We start from the raw sequence: 21,691 nt of genomic DNA on the forward strand, positions 1-21,691 counted from the left end.
TCACTTTGAAATGTTTGTTGAATTGTGGTTTCCACTTTTAGATAATCAAGCCGAGGCTTTGATTTCTGAAGGCCATCATTTGATTAAACTTCTCAATAGATCAGTTATATCTAATTTGCTTTTCCGGGAGTAGAGAATCATTCTACATCTAAACGTGATTTGTTTGTTATTTGAGACTTCATTGTTTTGCTGGGGGCCAAAGCCCACGGCTTATTTCATAAGATAATTCATAGTGACTCATTTCAACCAAAACCTCAGCTCCCGCCTCAGTGTCAGTCTACATTTTATCTCAACTCCCTCGCCAGATTTGTGAAAACAGCATGAATACCTCCAGTTCGGTATCAAGTCCTTAAACAACTCTCAATTTGGTGAGCAATAGAACCCTGAAGGGTTAAACAGAACACCTAATGAATTACGTCCCCTTTGACTATCTAATGAGGTTGTTCAGCGCTCATAACTTATACCCATCATCTCCTACAATGACAATAGGAGATGATTATCCCTACGGCAACTGCAACATTACCCAGAAATCGTTGTAATGATTCCGCATCCTTTGATGTTTGTAGTTTGAACCGCAGGCGTAGAGCAGAACAATCGTACGTTCGTCCTTTGTTTATTATAGGATTCTTGCCTTTTCGAGGCCGCGCAACAAGGCTTATGCATCAAATAAACTTGGTTTCCATGGTTATGACAACATTATTGCTTTATTGGAGGTGAAGTAAGGTCGATGATTTTAGACACTTTTTCGCGAAGTAAAATGATGGTGCAACCTCGTACCTAAATCTGGCTCCGTGCCTGGCATCGATCTATTTTCAAGGTCATGAAGGTCAAATGTCATAAATTTAACATCTGATTAGAACTGTGACACGAAGTTTGATCCATTCAGCATAATTCTGTTAGTGTCAGAGACATTTACATTTTTCAACAGTTGGGTGTGGTTGGTCATTGATATAACTCTCAGACCACAGTAATAATCTATCCATGAAGTTCTGAGGGTCACTGTCTGGATGTTACTGCATGCTTTTCCTTTCTCATCCTCATCTTGCACCAGAAGATCCACTTTTCTGCCTTAATGTTCCTTCCACGAGATGCCTCCCATCTCTAATTGAGTGGCGTCATTTTAATGGAAGTGAATTTCTCCACTTGAATCAAGAAATAAGTGGCCGATTAGTTCCCAGGGGAGCCTAGAAAGCTTTCCATCAACCAATTTCAGTAAAATTCATTCAGATGATGTTTCAAAATGAAAATGTTCAGAAGGGTTGTGTGCAAGTAAGATACATCTTCTGTCTTAGCCAAAACATGTTACTCAACTTTAAAAGTATCAAGAGCATCTCAAAACACCCAGTAGTTGATGAAAATGGCAGAAAGACATTTCCTTCAGTTAATACAAAGCCGACGTCAAAACCTTATAAAGAATATGTCGGCCACATTGCGTTTCTTCCTGTTCTATATCCCATGGCGATGGATGCGTTGTAAGCATTATCCAATCACCATCAAGTTTTTCCTCGGCGATTGCCAGCAGTATTAGCAACAATTGAGTTGTTGTTCCAGCCCCAATACTACGCTTATCTCTTCGGAGTTATTCTTTAGATTTCTCTCCGTTAATTTCCTGTGATGATGTCTTCCCGTATCGTTGACTATAGTGCGGCTGTGAAAATGTCTTGCCTGAAATTGAAAGATTCTTGCATAAAAACGTTATTTTTTCATTCGAAAATTGTGCTTGAATTTGAAACTTTGAATGGCGTGAGTATAAATTTCAACGGTGCAATTGTGTAGACAGATTCACAAATGCCATACATGCCAAGTTTCAGCAGATTTTGTGATTGTTACTGCACTATGGTAGTGTGTATTCATATTTACCAGGACCACAAGAAAATACACATAAACTGCTTAGGCCCTTGGTCTCCTTTCCCATACTACTCATATTTCTAATTTTTAACAAAACGGTATATGCCTTTTAGCAACGATCTAAGTTTATAAATTTGGAAGGATATTATCTCTAATTATATCATCACTTTGGACTTTGTCAATCACCCACTCACCAATTATGCAAAGGTTCAACTTACAATCACGTTTGCATCGACAGTAACCTCTCAGCCCTCTGGCATATCTTAGCACTTTTACATTTGAATTTGTTTCACGAGAGACATCATAATCGTAAACTAATCGACCATTATCGTTTGTGCGAATAATAACGCTGGAGCAGATCCTGGTGTTTTTATGACAGTACCGCTGAATGCGGGTGCTCGCCTACAGTTTTGCGGAAACTGTTCATTCATAAATTTCTTTGTGATTTGTTTCGTACAGCATGAACCAAGATATTTCCTGTGCGTGGGTGCTTTGCGCTATTATTAGCCGATGCCATTTGGAGTAGCAAGGTTTTTATATATTGCCGCAACCAATAATTTGTTTGCAGATGATGTGTCGTTTTCTGGGCTTTTTTCAACATTAATTAATCTTGTTTTGAAAAAGTTTGCAAGCCTGTCTACTTGGTTCTTTTTCTCGTATTGTAAACTCGATGTGTTCGGGAACGATTTCTTTTTTGCAAAGTTCATCATCTCCCGACTTCCTAAAAAAGTTGTTGTTTTGTCAAAGAAGACACAGTAGTGTTGATAGCTAGTCCCAATACTACTCAAGTTTTATTGATATAAGACCGGTTACGAATATTCAATTGAAGGTAGATGTTAATTAAGCACATGGTTGTGCAATACCATTCAACATAGACACTGGGTTGGCCACACATAGTTGTCAGATGGACGTGGCATCATGTTCCACGTTGGCTCCTGTTTTGATTTTGTAGCAATATATCAACTTTGCTTCTGGATTCAGTCAGAATCACAAATCCGAAGAAGTGTGTCGGAGCAGGTACTCCCCTCCCTATCCTCTTGTCATAGCCCTATCTTCCTTTATAAAGTCAAAGTCTTGTTACACCATGAAATGAAGCCATAGGAGTGATGGCACAGATCGTATCATAGACGAGGCCGGCTTATGAAATATCAAACCTTCTTACTTTGCTGGGGAGAAACAGCTTGCAGAGGCTAAAAAAACATCAGTCTAAGGAAAATATGAATACAGCCCTTGTGTTTGATCCTTGCCACCAAATCATATTCCGATATTCTCTGGCCTCAGAAAGCTTAATATCGCAGGTTGACAGTTTTTGGGTCCACATATCCCCGGGTGAGGATACTAAGTAAATTATGCCTGAAGGGCAATTTTGAAATTCTTTTACCAAAAATCTCTCATAGTGGAAGACATTACAGAAGATGTAACTTCTGAGTTAATCATGTAACAAAAGGGAATAAATGAGTGAAGGGGCTTTCCCAAGAACGCCATAGTGAAGTTCTGATATTATTATCGCACGGTGGCTGATTGCAACTTTGCTTGTGGTGTAATTCTTCTGAATTTTTGCACATTACATTCGTGTTTGTAAGATTTTAATATCTTCCTTGTGTATATATTTGCAGGGCTCTCTGTTGCATAATAACCCGACACTTCTTGACCATATCATTGGCACATTCTATGGGAACTGCGCCGGCGATGCCATCGGACTGCTGACAGAGTTTATGGATAGAGAAGAAGCACACAGGGTAGGTTAGTTAAGTTGAAGTCGGCTGGGCTATTGCCTGAGATGCAAACGGCTCATCCGACCGGAACTTACCCAGTTTCCGTTCATCCAGTCATAACTTATCTCGGTTTCCATAGCACTAAGCGACTAGGAGTATTACTCCCCCTGGATAGGATGCTGGTCTAACACAGGTTAACTTCCCAGGCAAGCGTGATATGCATTCACTCCTGGGTGGAGAGAAGCAAGTAGGGTTAGGTGCCCTGTCCAAGGGCACAAAGATGTCCATTGTCTTTATGGTGCCTAGGATCTCCTTGTCATAAGCCAGGCGCTCTAATCACTCTGCCACTGATCTCTGAGATAGAAGACTCAAGAGAAATGAAAAGCAGTGCTGTTCCAATCTACTTACTCTTTAAATAAGGTTTTTTGTGACACCGCAAACCATAGCCTTAGTTGCCTTTAAGGCAAATCTCGCAAACCGTTTCTTGCCGCAGTTAGTCAGGGCAATCAAGATGATCAAAGTGAATCTGTCCATTCTTTATCCTAGCACTGGGTAAACCGACACGTCGCATCTTCTTTATTAACGCACTTTCAGTGCTCCAGGAATATGAAGCATTTGACTCAGTCTGACAAGGAGGTGCAGGTGACCCCATTGAAGGAGAACGGTCGCAATGAAGCAACACCATCAATTCGTTTTCTGTTAGCCGTGTATCACCCTCCTCAAACTATAGATTTCAGTTGGGGTCTGAGCTTATGATGTATGTTTTTGTTTTGCATGGTGTAACATCAGTTGACAATCGGTAAGATTTGGTAAGGTGTTCTGTGAAAATCCCATATCTAGCAATCCATAGACTCTCCAAGAAGTCCACTTCGTCATCTTATTTATACTGTCTCATAGAGTGAAGGACAAGGCCAGTCCCCTGCGGTCACTGCGTATCCAAGGCGTAGTCAAATCAGTGAGTTTTGACGGGATTGTTGCCATTCCTGGATCCTCGCTTGACAGATCAGCTGTTCAAGAAGTTCTGAATTAGAGCTTTCCCTATGTGACATGGAGCCCATGTGTGTGGCGGGTTCATCTTAGGGAAGGGTCCCAGAATGGCAACTATCAGGAATGACATTTCATCTGAAGGCCCTTGCCTACATTACCTGCTTTATTGAGAAAAAACAGTCCAAAGAACTAAACCTATCCACAGATCGGAAGCGACTGTCTAGCAAACACCAAGAAGGTTTTTTCAATCATTTGTTTCAAACACGGCCGGCTTCTTTATGAAGACTCTTCCAACAAAAACTTTCGAAAATGGCAGCTTTTTACCCACCTTCAGTGATATACTTCAAATGCAACTCCCTTCTTTATTAACACAGTTTCAATGATAAACTTCAAACATGGCACGCTTCTTTGTCGGCACACTTTCAATGACGAGCTTCAAAGTCTTTGACTGAGCGTAGATCAGAATCTCGCTGGCGGCAGGTCTATTTTGATGGCAGTATATGAGGTGTGATCTGACACACCATCTGTGGGTAATATGATAGGGATTACAATGGCCATGGCGATTTAGCAGAAACGGCGGAAACTCTAGAATATGAAAAGTACATGAAATAGTTCCAGGATACGTATCTGACTTATTCCCCTGGATAAGATTATGTTTCCAACTTTGGTTGTTGTCAACTCCTTGTAGGTAGTGACCTCGTTTGTGGCGATGATTATGTTTTAAAGTGGAATTCCCTTAGCGGACACCTCTCTACTAAGTACACCCACTCTATCAAGGAGTGGATTTGGCCCGAATTGGTCACTTCCATTCAATTTGACCTCTCTCACTGGAGGACGGTATTTGTCATTCCCAGGGGTGTCTGTTATAGAGAGCTTCTACTGTATTTTTCTTTTCCAGAATTATGGCAAATACAAAAACTTGGAATATAAACACAAAATCCCGGACATGCACCGCTATCGGTGGGAGACGGGCGATTGGACAGATGACTCCGATCAAATGATACTGATTATGCAGTCGCTAACTGAGAATAACGGAAAAGTAAGTTAACCAATCAGAATCTCAGTTCATACGATGACTTTCCCAATTAAAGGCTTTCTGAATGACCAAGCTGTTGTCTACCCAGTCTTCTTCCACTCAACAGTAGTAGTCTCCATAATCAAATTTGACAGAATTATCATGATGTTCTGATTGTAACCGTGCATGGACCTGAGCTTTGGTATTCATAACTTCGTATTTCCCCTCTCAGATTGACCCCAAAGATTACGGAGGTCGCATCAAAGTCTGGATGAAGCGAGGATTTCAGGAGCTGGGGGATTTTGGCGGGATGGGTATTGGAGCTACGACGATGGCTGTTTTGACGCATCCGAAGTTCCAGGACAATCCCCATGAGGTAGGTTAAGCATCTTTCGTCCACTTACTCCAAGTAGCATTTAGTGGTGCTGCAGTGATTTCACCAACAGCGGGGGACGAATCTGTATTGAAACACAGTAACTAGAAATGATTACGAAAATGTCAGAAGCTCACCCTACCCACGCCATGTTGGACCCGTGGAAACCCATTACCACTAACCCCCGGAGACAATATAATTAGCAACTCTTTCGAATATGAAGACCTCCGGATATGATGGTGGCAGTCGTTGAACCTTTCAGGACGGGTGCTCGCTCTCCAATGCAGGGGTTAGTGATTGGCTCTACTTGCAACCTCTTATGTTGGCTACAGTTGGAGAGTTCCGCGCAAAACGAGATACAGTGGAACCTCCCTTAGTGGACACTTCTCTATTCAGGACACCTCTCTCTTAAGGACACTAGTTTTGGTCTCAAATTGGCTGTTGGCAGTATCTTTACCGCACCTTGCTCAGAACTCTGGCCTTCCTTCCTTGTGAATTGCAATTACAACCAAGGCGTTTTTGCTGCCAATGGTGAGTGGTAGCCCTGGCCCAAACTGGTCAGACTAGCTGGCAAAGCAGTATCTTTACCACACCTTGCTCAGAACTCTGGCCTTCCTTCCTTGTGAATTACAATTACAACCAAGGCGTTTTTGCTGCCAATGGTGAGTGGTAGCCCAGGCACAGAACTGGTCAGACTAGCTCGCAGGCAGTACCTTCATAACACCTTGCTCAGAACCCTGGCCTACCTTCCTTGTGAGTCAGTGTAAAGTCAGCCAGCAAGCTTATTAGACATGCATCATGACCTGAAAATCAGTTGTTGCAAAAAATATATTTACATGAAGTGAGCCATTTATCAATTAGAGCCAATTTGGTTGACACTGGGCTCTTGTCGTGGATAATGGGGGAATGATTATGGATAGGGTTGGATGACATCAGGCAGTTATTTTATCTGTCATGGGGTACAAATAACAAAGGTGTATTGTTGATATAAAGTAACGAGGAAGACAAGTATTCGTAAGAGGTCATCAATCAAAGTATCATTGATCAGTTCATCTGAAGAGTTGTGTTTTTGGTTCGAGTCTTACACCGCCTCTAGCTTTCAATAAGAAATTCCTTAGAAACAACTGCAGGCAGGAAACATCAGCAGTCCCGGATATGAGTGGAACCTCCCTTAGCGGACACCTCTTTATCAAGGACACCCTCTCTAATAAGGACCTTAGTCTGGTCCCAAATTGGGTGTTTCCATTCAATTTGGTTCCACTGTATTATTAATCAGTTTATCTGAAAATTTGGACTCGTTTTTGATTCGATCGTTCAAGTTTTCCCAATCCATCCATCAAACCAGGCAGGTCCTTCGCAGGAGTGTCCCCAGGGTGTTGTATTATCCGCCTCCAGCTATCAATAAGAAACTATTTAGAGACCACTGCAGGCTGGAAAACTGGCAAGTATTGGCAAAACGCCAGCAGTCCGCGAAATATCACTGATCAGTTTATCTGATGAATTGGCCTTCTTATCCAATACATTTCACAGAGGGATATAAAGTGCGGTGTACGTGTTGTTCAGGCCAAGTTAACATGGCGCGTGTTCTTTCGATCATTCGCCCATTTATCGGGTAATCTCGGGCAATAACTGATTACAGGATGCCGAAGGGAAGCACAATCGGCAAGATTTGACGGGTCCAGTGAGTCTTGTATTCTTCCTGCCAATGATGGATGGGCTGTCATCAGGGATGTGGTGTCAAAGTCGAAGAGGGGCTGCCAAATTGGCTCAGGGTATCAACAGACTCTAAGCAGGGGATCTGCCCTCGCCTAAAACCCTTGAGATAGAACATAGGAGGTGGTTTCTCAGTCCCACTGCATTTGCGCCATTGATAATGACCAGTGACTGACTAGATTTCAGTCAGAGTAACACATCATACAAGGTCACAGAAACCAGCTTACTGCAGTCATATTGGCTCAGAGTATCAGTAGACCCTAAGCGAATCAAATCCTCCCAAGCCTGAAACCCTTGACATGTTGATATAGAACAGAGGACTGACAGCACTTGCGCTGTTAGGTGGACAGTGGATCACCTCTGCCCTCAACCTTACAAGAAACCATTGGGACCAAAAGAAATGGTTTACTCTTTCTGACCATCTGTCCTGTCTTGAGGTGGGTGACTTCCTATATCAGCCTGTTGCAAAACAATATTCATTGCAGTTCATAACAAATTTGTTGATCTTTTGTTCTTGTGTTTCCTCAGGGCAACTGCTGTAGGAAACCACCAAGTTGAGTCAAGCCTCTGGATCAGTGATGAGAGTTCAGTCAGGGTCACTTACACTCCTTTGCTACAGAAGCCAGCTAACTGCAGCCAGATTTGCTCATTTATAGTATCAGCAACCCCCAGGCAGTAGATCACCACTGCCCTCGCCCTTACAAGAAACCATTGAGGTCAGGAAAGAAGCTGTTAACTCTTTTTTTGTCCATCTGTCCTATCTGAAGGCGGGTGACTTCGTATGCCAGCCTGTTGCAAAACAATACTCATCGCCGTTTACAACAAATTTGTTGTCTGTTGTTATTTCCTGTGGGACAACCGTTCAAAATGGTGGTACCTTTTCAGGATGATTTCTCGCAACTGGTCAAAAGTGGTGGATTTTCTCTCAATAGTGCAACAAGTTCAAATATTAACCTTGACAAGCACAAGTCTAATACTGTCCATGTCGATCTACCGCCGTTGCGTATCATTCATCCTTCCTTGAAAGGCAGAGGCTTTAGGATTGATGTTCACGAAGTCGACATGCATACTGTACTAATGCATCCCCTGTCAACAGTCTTAAGCTTGGTGTAACAACTTATTGTTATCCCCATCATCCTAATTGGAACTCTGTTGGCCTTTCATCAAATTGTCCCTTGCAAGCAAAGATGTAAGGACAGCACTTGTCAGTCACGAAGGTGTCCTTAATAGAGAGGTTCTACTGAACTTCAAAGTAATACGCTTTTAATAGTAACTGATTCACAACAACGTGATCCTAATTCATTGTGACGTCCTCATCTGTGAGTTACTGACTTAGCACATCCCAGCTGCCTCTCTATCACTGTGATTACAAATCTGGTGACCTTTACACTTCCTTAGGAAATGACGGACTTCTCTCGCTAGATATAGAGACATAGCTCCACATTTGACCGACTTTAACCCTTGATGGAGGGGGGGGTCTAAGTGTTATTGACGGGCACCTTTGACATGAGGTAGCTGCCCCTTCGTCGCTATATATATATATAATAATCAAGTATGGATTAATCTATACTTGCTATAATGATAATCTAAAGACGTTACAAGTCAGTCTTGGAAAATGACGAATTGCTACAGCTAGATGTTAGAACATTGCATAGATCTGCATCCGATTGGGAGGGGTGCATTTTAACATTATTGCGTGGTGCTTCGATCCCCTAACATGAGGCAGCTGCCCCGACATCAGTCCGATTGCTAATCAGATTATCTTTACATGTCCATCTTAGGAAATGACAGCTTGTTCCGGCTTGATATGGAGACTGAAACAGCTCCGCATCTGACTGGGTTTAACCCTTGCGGAGGGGATTTTAACTTGCCAAGTCATCTAATATGGGCAGCTGCCTCTCCATCACAGCATTACTTATCTGTTGACCTTTACATAGCTGTCTTATAAGATGACAGATTGCTCCGGCTTGATAAGGAGACAACAAATAGCTCTACATCTCACAGGATCGGAGTAGCTTGTAGCCTGACTATAGCCAATTGTGTCATATGTGTAAGTCATATTTCTGATAGGTGACAAAGGCAGGCATGAATGGCATGTCACAATCACTCAGTTCAAGGGATTATGAAAAAATCCCCACTTGTCATAGAAACACCAATGGCATTCTTTCTGTCCCATAAGGGGTTCAATCAACTCTATTGGAAAAAAACAGCAGGTGGCATTCTGTCCGTCCTTAATCAGGATTTCTGCCAACTCCATTGTCAGTGGGGAATGTCCACAGGTAGCATTGGGGGGAGTATGTCATTTGATTGCTGTGACGGATGGGTCTATTTTGTAACCAATTCTTGATGTTCATGGTGCAGGGATGATGTCTAAAGGGCATTGCATGTAAATAACTAGCTAGGATATCGTTGATATCAGTAACAGGGGTTTCAGGGCTGTTTCAATTGCTTTCCTACGTTTCTCACAGAATGTTATGAGCTGTCTCCTTATCAAGCAACAGCAATCTGTCATCTCCTACCACGACTAAGTAAAGGTCACCAGATAAGCAATCACATTGATGGAGAGGCCCCATTGCAATAATGAAAAGATCCTACCAATTTGAATTCAGTTATTCCACGTATCATAAAGTTGCAGGGTTAAATCCTGATCTCGGAGGTAGATGTGTCTTATTAATAGGCTCCACAACCCTTTTTTAGACCCTCTCCTGTTGCCATGGCTCCCACGTTTGTCACCAAGCATGTCTAAGAAGAGGTAATCTTGATGATGTCTTAAAGCCTGGGGCAGGAATTAAACAAAACGTATTATATACGTGTTATATCTATACGTATCGAGGAAAATGTTGGATGTATAATCCTGGATGTGACAGAAACACATATTGACAACCCACGCAAGATTTGCAAAGCTGGAATTAAATTTTCCCTTGATGGCCTGCGGTCATGGCGACTTTTTTCTGACATTTTACCTTGACTCTCCTAATTTTGACACCTGTCAGTAAACCCTATCCATGATATGAACAGATGAAGATGTATTTTCATGTCATGTCGGAACGAATCCCTTGATAACTTGACGTCTTTGCGACTTTTTTCTGACATTTGACCTTGGCTTTCCTAACTTTGACACCTGTCAATAAACCCTATCCATGATATGAACGGATGAAGATGTATTTCCATGTCATGTCGGAACGCATCCCTTGATAACTTGATGTTTTTGTGACTTTTTTTCTGACATTTGACCTTGGTTATGCTAACTTTGACATCTGCCAGTAAACCCTATCCATGACATGAACAGATAAGGGCTCATATGAATAAAGTCTAGCAAATGCTTTTACTTCAATTTTGTACAGAAAGGCCTAGTGTAACTGTACATGGAGTTTTAGATAAAAGCATTTGCTAGTCTTTATTCATATCACCCATGGAACGAATCTCTTGATGGCTTGGGGTCTTAAGACTTTTTCCCAACATTTGACATTGGCTACCGTTACTTTGATGCCTGCAAGTGAATCTTTAACAATAGAATGGTGTCCTTGTCTTTCAAGGTTATTCTCCCCTCCGTGACATTCTCAAAAGATGAGCTTACTCAAAACCTTTAGACACATCTTGCCTATAGCCGTTGTATATAATAGCTCCAATGAATATGTGTGTTCAGGTTTAGTTTCTCAAAGGGGTTGACCATTGTGGTCTTTGGTGTGGGCTCTTGGGCTGACATCAAAGCTGCCTCTTGTCCGAGCAACCTCAAACAAGCGATTGTAGTCCGACAACCTGTGGTACTTGTTGCTCCGGTGAGCAAGAAAAAGTTTGATGGTCTTTGGTAGCACGGCTATCGCTAGGATTGATATTTATCACTTGTTGCAGCAATGACTGATGCTTGTTGCTAGTATCTTTGAAGACCACCTGAAACAGGCAATATTTGTTGCATGTGAATCATTACAGGTGACTGCAACAAAAATCTCATGCGGGGGCACTTCTTCTTGTCGGGGTCATCTCTTAAATTTGAATTTGAACTTAAATTTGAGATTGTCCAACTACATGCACTGAATGATATAAAACATGAAATTTGTAATTGAATTTGAATTTGAAAGTTTCCACTTGCGTTATTGCAATATAACGACAAAGATGATGAACACTTTAGACGGACAAGTGTTGGCAGATCTCAAAAATGCTCGATCGTTAAGAGTGCTCATCACTGCTCTCTCATCACGACCTACGCCATAACACATCAATGCATCAACTTCAGTATAAGATATATCGCTGCTATTGTCAATGTCTTCTCTTATCATATCCGATTTAAAAGAACAATGCTGCTATCTGTTGTCGGAGTGTCAGTGAGTGGGCGTCTCTCATCCAGGGCCCTGGTCACCAGAAACCAATAACAGTGAACACTTATATCCCGGAGCAGGGGATCAGTGGCAGAGTGGTTATAGCCCGAGCTTCTAACCAGAAGGTCATAAGTTCGACGCTAGGCATAGGACGGATCAGCGCTGTTTCGTCCTTGTGTCCTTGAGCAAGGGACTTAATCCTACTAATCCTAAGGTGTTTATGATAAAAAGAGAAAATGAAATCACAAAGTTGGAGACCTTTTGGGCCCTGGAAGTGACATTTCGTCCCTCCTAACGACAGTATGACTTGGACAATAGAATCTGAAGATCAGATCCAAAAGTTTAACAATATCAAATCAACATTATCTCTGCTACTCTCGATGATTTCTAAAGTTTTTGCCAAGCTTTAATTTCACTCGAAGCTGACATGAGTCTTGTGTACATTTCATGTGCAAATTTACATGTATGCACAGTGGCAACAGGGTGACTTAGTCACTTGATCTGAAGTAGATTTACGAGCTCCTTAAACAGTTTACCACAGAAGGAGTCCAACAATAGGCCTCACAATAGAAGCCAACTTTGACCAAGAAATCGACAATATGCGTCTGATCCATCTGTTCATCTTAATAGGTTATTAGATTGCATATTGCCGGAGAAAAGGTCAGCTCGGCTAAGAGCGCCTTTGAAAAATGCCCTGGTGGCCCAGGGGTGGGGATGCTGGTCGTGTTATGGCAATTTCAATGAGTCAGATTTTCATGATTTTTTGTCGTGTTGACAAATTTTGTACAGAAATCCAGTACCTAAGCCTGATCAATTTTAGATGTCTGACCGCAGCTTATGTGTCATGATGGCTAAAATACTGGCATTTTGCTACCATGAACGTACACATTGCATGACATCGCTCGTACGTGCTCCACGACAAGCAATTTAGGTGCTGTGACTATAAACAATTATCACTTTGATGGGAAATAAAACAAATATTGTGTGCAGGCCAAACTAGTAATTGCTGTATCTGATAATGATCGCAGGTTGCAACAACCACTGATTCTTGTTGCAGGTGTCTGAAATGACCAGTAAACAAGAGATTTTTGTTGCAAGCAATCATGATCACAGTCGCAGCGACAGAAATAACTCGTTTGCTGAGGGCTTCAGTGATAGAATTGGAACCAGTGGCGCGTAGATGGCTGGTAAAGGTCGCAATTCAGTACCACACCAAAACTGTTCATGAAATCCGCCACAATGTGCCAGCTCTATCCTGCCATCGCGTTGACATTTATCGCGATCACCGTCAACCGTAGCATCAGGTGGGAAAGCAGATTACCTGCTGATAGACTGGTTCTATCAATTATCTGGCAAATCACAGCAGAATCGCATCGGTGAACAATATGTCAACCAAGTATTCGCGTTCGATTGTGACCACGCCTTTTCCATCTTGACAATCTACTCTCTCTTTATCGGGAATGATTGTCGTGGCCAAAATGGCATCCTATATATTTTGTTCAAAGTTGAAATTCATTTAAGGGTTGACATTAGAGACTGCCACTTTGTCTAGAACTTGAAGTCCTAAAGCTATTAGAAATCCATCAACATCAAGTGAATCAGAACTTGAAGGGTGGGAGGCTGTTCTCTTGATACAAAGAACTGACTCCCACCCTTTATCTTGGGATCTACTTTGAAAGAGTTCTGATTGCTTTCGGATTTCAAGTTTTAGCCAAAGTGGTGCCTAATGTCAACCCTTGAAGTGCCAAGCAGATCAAGTCTTCACGAAGATCAGCTGCCATGCCATAACGCTTCACGGCATCAACCCAGATTACACATGTCCTGCCTCTCCTCTTCCTACTGAGTTCTTCCGGATGCCAGTTCAGCCTCATGGGGAGTCTGTTTTCTTCCTCACGGACAGCATGTCGGTACCAGCAGTATTCCGGATGCCAGTTCAGCCTCATGGGGAGTATGTTTTCTTCCTCACGGACAGCATGTCGGTAACAGCAGTATTCCGGATGCCAGTTCAGCCTCATGGGGAGTCTGTTTTCTTCCTCACGGACAGCATGTCGGTACCAGCAGTGTTCCGGATGCCAGTTCAGCCTCATGGGGAGTCTGTTTTCTTCCTCACGGACAGCATGTCGGTACCAGCAGTGTTCCGGATGCCAGTTCAGCCTCATGGGGAGTCTGTTTTCTTCCTCACGGACAGCATGTCGGTACCAGCAGTATTCTGGATGCCAGTTCAGCCTCATGGGGAGTCTGTTTTCTTCCTCACGGACAGCATGTCGGTACCAGCAGTATTCTGGATGCCAGTTCAGCCTCATGGGGAGTCTGTTTTCTTCCTCACGGACAGCATGTCGGTACCAGCAGTATTCCGGATGCCAGTTCAGCCTCATGGGGAGTCTGTTTTCTTCCTCACGGACAGCATGTCGGTACCAGCAGTATTCCGGATGCCAGTTCAGCCTCATGCGGAGTCTGTTTTCTTCCTCACGGACAGCATGTCGGTACCAGCAGTGGTACGCTACTAGCGATGAATGAAGTGGCAGACAACCCTTGGAGTCCGTTGACATCAACCCTCTTCTCACCAATTTGTTTGCACAGTACTGATCATTTAACGTTTTCCCGTGTTTTTTCATGGGCAAACTGACATTGTTGATAGAAGCTAAAAGCTTTTGCTGGTTATGTTGTTTACTTGCTAGTTAGCTGAGCCTTTTATGTTCTGTAAAATCATGTGGGTTTGGAGGAGTGTCAAAGACCTGTAGTCAGTTTTGTCAGTTTACACATCTGGTTACTCTACAGTGTCAATGTTTATTTCCATTTACTGGTGGCACAACACACAAACAACGTAAAAGGGTTGACAGTAGTCACCACTATTTTGGCTAGAACTCTTTTAGAATGAAGTGAATGCCAATTTCCAGGATGGGAGTCAGTATTCCTTTTCCAGAGAACACTCCCACCCTGGAAATCAGACTCCCACCCTGAAAATTAGTACATGTATTCACTTGATTCTGAAGGAGTTCTAATTGCTTTAGAAGTTCAAGTTCTAGCCAAAATGAAAATGAAAGGCACTTTCTTAGAGTAATCGTGCAAATCCTCAAACAGAACCACACTCCGGATGCAGTGGACCAGCCTCGTTCCTCACCCAATTAGGATGACGCAATGGACTGCCCTGGGAGTCTAACAGAACCGGACCAAACCCTCTTTTCTGTACCTAAATCGTCATAATCTAATATGACTGTGTTCAGCTTACGCTCTACTTGCTAACTTTGATCTTGTAGGCTGTCTTAATCACATTCTCTCCTGTCAATGTGACTTAGGTGTTGACACCATGAAGATTGGTTGGTCAAAGGTTGGGTCAGGTCTTAAAAGGAAACCATAGGCATTAATAAAAACACATTCGCCATTTCCTTATGATCAGTTTTCATCTTCTTGCTATATAGTTGAAAAAAATAGGCTAGTCAAACCTTTCCTTTGGAAAAAGAACGCGGAAAGTTAGTATCATCTTCTTTCTTACTTTTCGACCGCTTTTGATATGTCATATTTTGTGTCTTTACAGGCAGCGGCCGACGTCTGGGAAAAAAGTGGACGATACGCTGCTCCAAATGGTGCCGTAATGCGGACAGCCATCTTAGGAATTCACGACTTCAAAAATATAAAAAACGTCATCAAAAATACGTTAGACGTTTGTAAAACGACGCATGCTGACCCAAGGTGAGTAGATTCGTTTAGATTTCTAGAAGAGTATACTACCCATATGTAACACACTGCAAAAAACGACAAAGAAGGTTCTGCTGGTATCGCTAAATTGTCTGTTCCTCCTCTAGTATTGGCTGAATTGCTAAAAGCTAGGACAAGGCAACGTCTGCTAAATCTGTCAATCTTTTCCAAAAATTGCTCTTTGGGAGACTAATCCATTTGCCATCATTTGGTTGATTACTAAAGCTCACGAATATCCGTTGGATTCATCAAATCAGTTTCGGTACGTTAGACATCCGTTAGACATCCTCTCGCTGTATTGGTTTTGCCCTGTGGGTTGTGTGGGTGGCTCCATCCTGAGCCTCAGCCTGGCATGAAATTCATCAACAATTCACATCATTTTGTTCTGATTCCTGCCTAATCCCACAAATCGGGAGCTTCCGTCGTCGGAAGGAAACAGTCAACTTTAACGACATTTCTCACATTCAGCACTGGAGCAATTACTGTGGCAACCTAATCACCGGATGCTCAGGTCTGAGGCCAAATTTGTCACGTATTTCATTTGAATTTCATCATGGTTTGAAATGGTGCCGAAAGTTAATAATTGAATGTTTGATCTACCATTTGCGTGGTACTCCACGATTTAGCTATACTGTTACCGTATCTGTGGCATAATTGAATCGGAAAGTCTGGAGGGAGTTTGCCCAAATTGTCAACAACTCATCAAATTGTGGACAACTCACAGTTTGGGAATCCTTGTTTGACTGGTTAACAGGCTAATGTAGGCCCCTCCCTTATTTGCTATCAACGCTTCTCGTTGCAGATGCCAAGCGTCCTGCGTGGCCGTCACAACTGCTATCGCCATGATGCTACAGAAAGAGGAGAAGCACATGACCTCCAAAGGAATTATGGACATCGAGGCGATAATTGCTGATAGTTTTGATTACGCCAAGGTACACCTTGAAATCCAGGAACAGGTATGAACAGGAATTAGGTTCTCTGTTTTAGATTTCTGTGTTCCCCGTGTCCTGTATTCCTGGGTTCTGTGTTCCCTTGAGTGTTATGCCTTTTGACTGAAACCAAGGCCTGAAACATCATCCCTGTCTTTTATTTGAACCCACGACCTTCCTATAACAAGTAAGGCGTTCTTCAACTATGCCACCCAACACAGGAATGACCCGGCTACACCAATGAGAAGACGGGGCCAATGCGAATCAATGCTGATGAAATATGAAAATGACCTTTCGTCGGTCTACTCCAATCTCAGAATCGAAATCTGAAATCTGAAGATAACCTTTCGTCTGTCTATTTTAACCTCAGATTCATAGGAGTATTTCTTTCTCATTGCCAGATTGAAGAGCTTCACTTCCATATCAACGTAAAAACCCTACGAGCGTTGAACCTCACTGAAGAGAAAAAGATAGGTTACACCTTCAAGTGTCTGGGCTGTGGGTTCTGGGCATTAAGGCAACGGAACTTCCGACAGGCAATCCAGGCAATATTGATGGAGGTACGTGGAAGATGTTCCGATCATCAAAGCCCTATGTGTTTTGTTTATTTTGGTGGTGTTTTCCATGAAAAAGATACACACCATTGTCATACGCACCATAGAAAATTTGCCGTTTTTGAGTGATTGATTTTCTGCATTTCTATTTTCTTGACCCACGATTAAATACAAATGGCAAAAATATATGTCTTCTGTTTTTCTAGGCCGGAGATGCTGATACGAACTGTGCTGTAGCTGGGGCCCTGCTTGGCTGCCGCGTGGGGATGCAGAACCTCCCACAAACATGGATTAGTGGCTTCAGGCATAAGAAATGGTTAGACGAACAAATTTCAAAGTAAGGACCACCTTCCCTGCGGATTATTAAAGTTAAAGACACCTCCAATGAGGGTTATCTCTCTATTAAGGACTCTAGTTTGATCCCAAATTGGTTGTTTCAATTCAATTTGACCTCTCTAAATAACAAGTCATGCGTTTTTAGGCTGTGAAAGCACTTTTTGAGACATGGAGCTTCTCTGCTGTTGCGAGTTCAGGAGGGATGGTGCAGCTCCCAGCCTACATCTCTTCTTTGGCGAACAAGCATGAGATTAATCTCTGCTTGGTGACAAGAAGGAAACTTAACAACCCGACCTTCTCTACTCACAATCATGGTAAAATTAAGCAAAGAATGTTGGCAAAGTCTTATGTTGAAGAATGCAATTCTGATCCTCTTGCTTTCTATTTACAGGTATTTCACTGTCCTAGACAACACGTTAGGGAACTCCGCCGAAACCTTGCTGCTAACGGCGTTTAAGGATTATCTTGCGACGTGTCCGTTTGTCAGCGATGATGACACGCGTGGTAAAATCGCCATTGAAGTCGAATTTGCATCAACGAGTAGTCGAGGAAGTGTGGATTTCTCTTCGGACTATACAATGAACAATCGCAACAAAGATAATAAAAAACGACGCGGCAGCGCGATTATTATACGAAAGCCAGAAATCAAGATAACAAACGACCAAGGGGTCTCATAATTGTACGGAAATATGACTTAAAAACATGGCATTTAACACACAATTTTATAGCGTGTCATGTTTTTTATAACCTGTGTATAAAGGAGTTGTTTCTGTCATGAACATTTTATAAATGACTTGATTGTTTATGTAGATATGAGAACGATTATAATTGTTGCCATATGCTGTTTTATGTTTGTCGTGCCTGGTTGCATACTGCAGGGACAGGTGGCAGCACAAGCTGGTCTTCTTGTTTGATAATAATTCATGTAATTTGGCGTTCCATGTGGTATTTGTTACTGTTCTACAGATGATAATGGGGATGAACGAGAGAATTCTGAAACACTCTTGAAGCTGAAATGTGTCATTAGGAAGGGGCACAGCTTGGCTTGCTGCAAGTCTCTCGATATCTGATATGTGGTCAAGGAAAGTGGTTAAATTGGGGTGGGGGTACTCTATATTTGTGCAGACCTCATGGGGTTAGACTTTGCATTGGGTGAAACTCGCTGCTTTATGTCTTATTGCACAAAAGCCATGTGAACTTCTGCATTATAGGTAAGGTCGGGCCACACTGTATGTAAGGTAAACATAGATATATTGAGTGTTAAATCGGAACAGGTGATGACATATATACCAATATTAAGGCAGGATTTACATATAGTTTACACAGTGTTTACATCAAGTTCACATAGAAATACAGGAATAGTTTTGTTTGAACTTGATATAGGAGAGCCCCCTATTGATGACTTCGTGTAACCTAATCTGACCTACCTCGGCTCCTGCCTATAATCTCCCTTAATGCATGCGTGGCTTGATATTTCCACCCATGTGTACATAATATGGGAGGATTTACACATAGTTTACATATAGGGCTTACATATAGGAATACAGGCAGGCAGCTTGATTCAAGTGGAGCTGCTATAATTCCACTTTTATCAACACTCATTTTTTTTCGTTTTCATTTCGTCATTTCTTATTTCATGATTTACAGACGCCCACATCTAAGATCGGGGCTGGCGATGGCTAACTGAGTTTAGTGGACATGTGCAGCAAGATGTATAATCCCATATATGTAGAAAACAACAACAATGGAGCCCTTCTCGGCGCTTGCGACAAAGGCAGATAATCTTGTCATGTGACCATGGTTACCATGGTGACATACCACAATAACACTGATGATTCAGCCGCATAGTAAACCTCCGTCATTAGCAAAAAGTGGTTGATCTTATTCGTATAAGATATCACGAAGTTCCTTATCGCTTTATGGAATTAGTTAACCCCTTTGTAACTGGAAGCGAATACGAGATTAAATTTCAACCAAACACCTTGATTGTCGCATGGCACTACTGTTTACAGTGAATGAAGCACTTTGCCTCACTTCCGTGGCAGCAGTTATGGTCAGGCAACCATGAACGCCTGGGTTGGTGCAAAATTTGGAAGCAGTCGTAAAACACTCAAAATCTCATGTCATTGTTATTGTTTGAGATGTTTAGAATGATTTATTCCTGGCTGCATCGCCAAAGACTGCTCAGATGGAGCCGTTAATTTGAAGAAAATAATCTCGGGGAGGTGCCTCGGTTTTGGCCACCATTTTAGCTCCACCCTTGCGGTGCCTGGTGAGACAGCCAAGGCGGCCTGTTCGATATCAGTTCCGAGGGCTGAAGCAAATTTGAAAGTGAGCTAAGAATTAAGATGTTGGTACTTTTCCACGCTTGCATTTTGCCAAACGATCATTGGAGATGTACAAGACGGTGTTTCTTGGTCTGTTTTAGTCTATTAAAAGAGACAGTTTTGTTCCTTTATCTATTTATAAAGAAGACTTTCTTTTTATTAGTTTTGTATAAAAAATCTAATTTATATGTAAATAAAGTTATAGTTGGGTGAATATGCAGTGATAAGTCCACTTGTGAGACTTTTGACATAGCTTAAATTGCATGGCAATACCAATATAAAATGGCCAGAGGCCATGTGCTCACCTGTTGTCTTTGAGAGGAATGGTTGCGTTGATGGTTACACAGAGTTTGACCTTAGTGACCTTAGGTAGGGTTCCTGCTGGTGTCGACATCGGCAAGAACGGTCGTCGCCTGAATGAAGTTCTAAATGGATCAAAGATGTGCGGTAGGATGTAGTTTCATTTGGGGTAGGTCTCGAAACAAATCCGATGGAACTTATCGAGATGAGAGTGATATTACAAGACTCTGTTACTCTTGAATGCAATAGACCAACAGAATAATACTTGACTTGCCAAACTCAGCTCGACGCCGAACTGCAGCGCCACTCGCGGACAAAGATAGAACAACTCGACATTTTTTTCACCGGTTTTCTCGCTGCGCATGCGTACCAGCGGAAATCAACAAAAGATGACGCTGGTATGCGTACCAGCGGAAATCAACAAAAGATGACGCTGGTACGCATGTGCAGCAAGAAAACCGGTGAAAAAAATGTCGAGTGGTTCTATCTTTGTCCGCGAGTGGCGCTGCAGTTCGGCGTCGAGCTGAGTTTGGCAAGTCAAGTATTGCTAGTAGTCATGGTCAGGGTATGTTGGGGTGGGGATTCCGGGGGGGGGGGGGGTTTGTTCAGTTGTTAGTGTCACTGTGTGTTTCTATGTCCATTGAAAGTTGTGATCATTGTTACCATTGATAATATCAAGAATTAATAAAGACTAATCTTTGTTAATTCTTGATAATATTTTGTTTCATAATGTGCCTAAGAAAAGAATAAAATCAACTATATTTATTATCAAACTGAGTTGTTCATCTCAACACAAGACAGTTGCATAATGGTAAGTGCTTGTTAACCCAGAATTAACTACGGTACTCTTCACTTGCCATTATAGACAGCATCTATTAGCACCTACTGATAGCTATAACATATTCAGAGGCAATGGGTGATATGAATAAAGACTAGCAAATGCTTTTACTTCAGTTTTGTACAGAAAGGCCCAGTGTAAATGTACATGGAGATTTAGATAAAAGCATTTGCTGGTCCTTATTCATATTATCCAATGTAGCTGCCTGGCACCACCCAAATCTGACAACTGAAGACATAGTCACAACCTCGACAGTATCTGGCAACATTAAAGGGTAACTCATGTCAAATTTCACCATATAATGTTTCAGCTGTTTTTGACAAATGAGTACGTCACTTTCTCATAAATCGGTAATGTTTTCGAATCGAAATGCACATTTTCTAGAAATTGATGGTTTAATCCCGCCTGGACGGCTCGCTTCGATGCCGTTTTCGTTGATGACGTCACAACATGAACATTTTTACGGTCGCGGTGGTTTACATTCAGCGATTTTATAATAAATCGAATCAAAAATGGAAAATTTGAGCTTTACATTTGTGATCAACAATTAAAAACGGACGTATTTCCGCAAAGTTGTATATCACATCATAGTATCACTTTAACATGAAACAAGTACATGAGCTATTATTAAACCAAGCTGATGAAATTTCTTTGACTTAGTAACCACATTTGTATGCAATCTTCACCCAAAATCAAAGTCTCATTCCCCTGAAGACCAAAAAGCAAGATACACGCCTAGTTTTG

At 42.0% G+C, this 21,691-nt stretch overlaps 1 protein-coding gene across 1 annotated transcript in view; it reads left to right on the forward strand.

Annotated features, from left to right (window-relative positions):
- LOC135491189 (ADP-ribosylarginine hydrolase Tri1-like) overlaps positions 1-19,644 on the forward strand; it is a 34,578-nt gene extending 14,934 nt beyond the window's left edge. The window contains exons 3-10 of the mRNA XM_064776901.1: positions 3,465-3,587; positions 5,449-5,589; positions 5,798-5,941; positions 15,503-15,657; positions 16,466-16,619; positions 16,994-17,152; positions 17,353-17,483; positions 17,874-19,644. Of these exons, the coding sequence (XP_064632971.1) occupies positions 3,465-3,587; positions 5,449-5,589; positions 5,798-5,941; positions 15,503-15,657; positions 16,466-16,619; positions 16,994-17,152; positions 17,353-17,483; positions 17,874-18,159 (1,293 nt within the window). The 3' untranslated portion in view covers positions 18,160-19,644. The remainder of the gene's footprint in view (positions 1-3,464; positions 3,588-5,448; positions 5,590-5,797; positions 5,942-15,502; positions 15,658-16,465; positions 16,620-16,993; positions 17,153-17,352; positions 17,484-17,873) is intronic.
- Positions 19,645-21,691: the final 2,047 nt, after the last annotated feature.

The sequence above is a fragment of the Lineus longissimus genome, chromosome 7 (genome assembly GCF_910592395.1).
Source record: "Lineus longissimus chromosome 7, tnLinLong1.2, whole genome shotgun sequence".
Lineage (NCBI taxonomy): Eukaryota > Metazoa > Nemertea > Pilidiophora > Heteronemertea > Lineidae > Lineus > Lineus longissimus.